The 4,028-nt window shown below is 32.1% G+C and overlaps 1 protein-coding gene across 1 annotated transcript; it reads left to right on the forward strand.

Annotated features, from left to right (window-relative positions):
* Positions 1–535: 535 nt before the first annotated feature.
* LOC134728123 (G protein-activated inward rectifier potassium channel 3-like) lies at positions 536–3,730 on the forward strand. The gene is made up of 2 exons (XM_063592558.1): positions 536–1,907; positions 3,418–3,730. The coding sequence occupies exon 1, from the start codon at positions 634–636 to the stop codon at positions 1,894–1,896; it is 1,263 nt and encodes a 420-aa protein (XP_063448628.1). The 5' UTR covers positions 536–633; the 3' UTR covers positions 1,897–1,907; positions 3,418–3,730.
* The last annotated feature ends 298 nt before the right edge of the window (positions 3,731–4,028 follow it).

Consider the following 4,028-nt stretch of genomic DNA (forward strand, 5'->3'; position numbering starts at 1 on the left):
GCATTTACGTTCTTTGTTTTGTAATTATCATGAATTTGAAATATTTTATTTATCAATTCGTGATGTACAGTTGCATATCATATTTATTATGAATATACACAAAATAAACAAACCATGAAGATATATAGAATGGAAAGAAAAAAATGGAAGTCAATCTTAGCATGTAGTCTCTTTGTTTTATAATTATCATGAATTTGAAATATTTTATTTGTCAATTCGTTATAATCAATGTACAAATGTGAGAATAAAACACATATCAGTAATTCTTCTTCACTTGTTTTTTGCCTGGAGGTAATGAGCATATCATAGAGGCACATTAAGATCATTAATGCGTTTAATGTTACCTTTTTTTCCAGCGATCATCAATCAATCATTTTGAACATCAATGAGATAATGTTTGGTGAACAATTAGATGTTAAACAAGTATTGTTGACAGCCCAGATCGATTTTCATAAATTAGCATTGTTTTCCAGCTAACCAATCAAAATGCTGCTTTTCTCATAAATTTACGTCATAGTTATTTTTGGGGCATAAAAAACCTTTTCTGATATTTTTGTATACCATAAGATCATTCAGTTCGAAGAGTACTATGTAAAAGGACACAAAACAATAATTCGCAATATATCTACAAACATGGCTTCCGACAAAAAACAACTTCCAAAACATGGCGATGAAACAACTGAAACAACTTACGACTTCGACCCAAAGACTGGTGTTACAATGAAAAGACGACCTTCCGTAAAAACCGTGGAATTTCCTGGAGAAAGTAAAGATTCCTCAACCAAAATGAGAAATGGCTATCAGCTCGGAAGACCATCACTGGTCAAGAAAACTGGACAATACCGTGTTGGATATAGAGGTATAAAAGGAAGTAAGCGAAAAGGTTATTTCCGTGATTTGTATCAAACTCTTATTGATATAAAATGGCGATGGGCTGCACTTATATTTTGCCTGACATTTTTCTTTGTGTATTTACTGTTTGCAATTTTCTGGTATTTACTGAGTTATTCCCATGGTGATTTCGATAATCTTGATAATCCGGCATGGTCACCATGTGTTATTAGGATGAAAAGCTTTGCCGATGCATTACTTTTTTCGATGGAAACACAAACTACAATCGGATATGGAACCTTTTATCCTGATACAAAATGTGGCGGAAGCATCCCTCTGGTATTTATCCAGATCACAATAGGCTTTTTGCTCGAGACATTACTTGTAGGGTTCATATTGGTCAAGGTTGCACGTCCAAAATATAGACGATACACTCTTATGTTCAGTGATACTATGTGTATATGTGTAGAAGATGGCGAACTTTGTTTACAAATAAGAGTAGGTGACATTAGAAAAAGCCATTTGATTGACGCTTCCGTGTATGGTATTTATGTAGGTGAAAAGATTTCCGAGGAAGGGTTCGTTTATCCGTTGTATCAGAAACAAATGGAATTTGAAGTAAACGGAATGGATGACCGAATGTTTCTAATGTGGCCGATGGTTATTAGTCATAAAATTAATGAAGACAGTCCTTTGTATGACATGCAGTTCGAAGAAATGTTAGCGAACACATTTGAAATCATAATTGTATTAGAAGGCACAATAGAGTCCACTGGTGAAATATGTCAAGCTAGGACGTCTTATTCTTCCAAAGATATTCAATGGGGCTGTCGCTTTTCCAATCTAATGGACTTCGATCTTGAAACCGGTCAGTGGCGGGCAGATTTTGCTCTTTTCAATCAAGTTGACCCTAGTCCGACTCCTAAATGCAGCGGGAAAGAATCTGCAGTTATCTATCGTGGAACAGGAATATTTGGACAAGAAAAAGCAGAAAACCTGACCAGGAAAGCAGTCAGCCACTATGATATTCGCCTTGAAAAGACGCCTGAAAACTTCTCCATTTAATATAAAATAAGGTAAATACTTACTGTGGGTGTAATGCCTTTACAATTCATATTGACCAGTATAGTTTTTGTCAGTTTTTGCTAACTTTGGCTCTATATTGATTAATATTTTACACTGGGTCTGTAATAATGATTTAACACTTCTTGTTGGAAACAAATCTAATCGAACTAAATAGTGCATGTTATATAGCTTGACTCTCTAACATAATAACGTTTAGAAACTATGAAACATACTCTTTCTATATACCCCTGTAAAATAATAACATTTATTTAGAGATTATTAATTATGTTCTATCTATATACGCCTCTAACATAATAACGTTTAGAGATTATTAAATACGGTCTATCTATATACCCCTCTAATATAATAACATTAAATATGCTCTCGTTATATATACCCCGCTAATATAATGATCTGTAGACATTATAACATACTCTCTATCTATATTCCTTTATAAACTATCATTTTGATTGTGTTGATTATTGTGTCCGTTTCTGCAATTGTAGAAATGACGGAATTGTAGAAAACGACACAATATTCAATGCATTTCACATCAACGATGGAAGTGATTGTTCGAGTTATCGGACCTGTTTGCCTCTTATAATTATTATGTTATATTCTGCCTTCTTCAACTTACTTCTTACTGCTATGTATATCTGTCTTCTTTGTTTTCTAGATCTATATTTTCACAATTCTATTAACACCAAGCTATTATAATATAGACAATAAAAATAAAAAAGTATCAACATTAAAATATTTAACTTATAAAAGATATTTTTATTTTATTTAAATTACATTATTTTTTTTCTAGCTTAAGTGGATTTCCTTTGTCAGTTTATCCAGCTTTGTAATATACAATAAAATGTTAAATTTCCTTTTCAAAATTGATGAAAAAAAATTTGTACAAATGTATGCACTATTAAATTTTGTAAACTTATATAAAAAAGAAGATGTTGTATGATAACCAATGAGACAACTCTCCACTAGAGACCAAATGAATCATAAATTAACAACTATAGGTTACCGTACGGTCTTCAACAATGAACAGAGCCCATACCACATGGTCAATTTTAAAAGACTGCGAAATGACAAATGTGAAACCATTCAAACGAGAAATTAAAATGTAAAAAAAAAATGAAAAACAAATACTAAACGGCCTTCATCAATGAGCAAAGCCCATACCGCATAGTCAGCTATAAAAGGTCCCGTTAAGACAATATAAAACAATTTAAACGAGAAAACTAACGGCCTTATTTATGTAGAAAAAAATGAACGAAAAACAAATATGTAACACATAAACAAACGGCAACCCCTGAATTACAGGCTCCTGACTTGGGACAGACACATACTAGTACATGTACATAAATAATGTGGCCGGGTTCAACCTGTATGTTTCAATACATAAATTCTGTACATTTATTATATTTTTAAATCTGTTTTTTTTTTCTCTCAATTCAATCAATTTGCACACAATACAGTTTATTTCAATGTAATTATTAATTTTACATTTATTTATTTCAGAATTCTGTCCACGAAGCAGATGCTGTATAAAAGTAACTTTCTGACGGGAGGCCTTGTCTCGTTAAATTCTGATATTTATTGACTTAGAAAATAGTCTCGTGTCTTATGCATAATATTCCAAGTCCCTGTAAAAATGCTGTATATATCCAGCTCATAACAATCCAAGTCCCTTTACAAATGCTGTATATTGTCAAGCTTTCACCATTCCAAGTCCCTGTATAAATGCTGTAGTTATTCAGCTTCTAATATTCCAAGTCCCTGTAAAAATGCTGTATATATCTCGCTTCTACAATTATATTCGTCTACAAATAAAACTTATATGTGACGTATTCGTCTTTGTGAGTTCATTTTATACGAAAACACTGAAACATATATCTTGCATGATAGTAAATTTCGAAAGATGTTATTAATTTTATCGCATACTTAGCAATTATAAGATAGTTTTTGAATATGTGTAAAGAGTGGAAGGAAACGCTGTATAAGCGTTCGTAAATCAGTAGTATATATCATGATTAATACGTGATTAATACATATACATAAGAAGTTATGGTATGAGTGCCAATGAGACAACTCTCCATCTAAGTCCGACAAAGTACAAAATGTTAACAATT

Source organism: Mytilus trossulus, chromosome 8 (assembly GCF_036588685.1).
Source record: "Mytilus trossulus isolate FHL-02 chromosome 8, PNRI_Mtr1.1.1.hap1, whole genome shotgun sequence".
Classification (NCBI taxonomy): Eukaryota; Metazoa; Mollusca; class Bivalvia; order Mytilida; family Mytilidae; genus Mytilus; species Mytilus trossulus.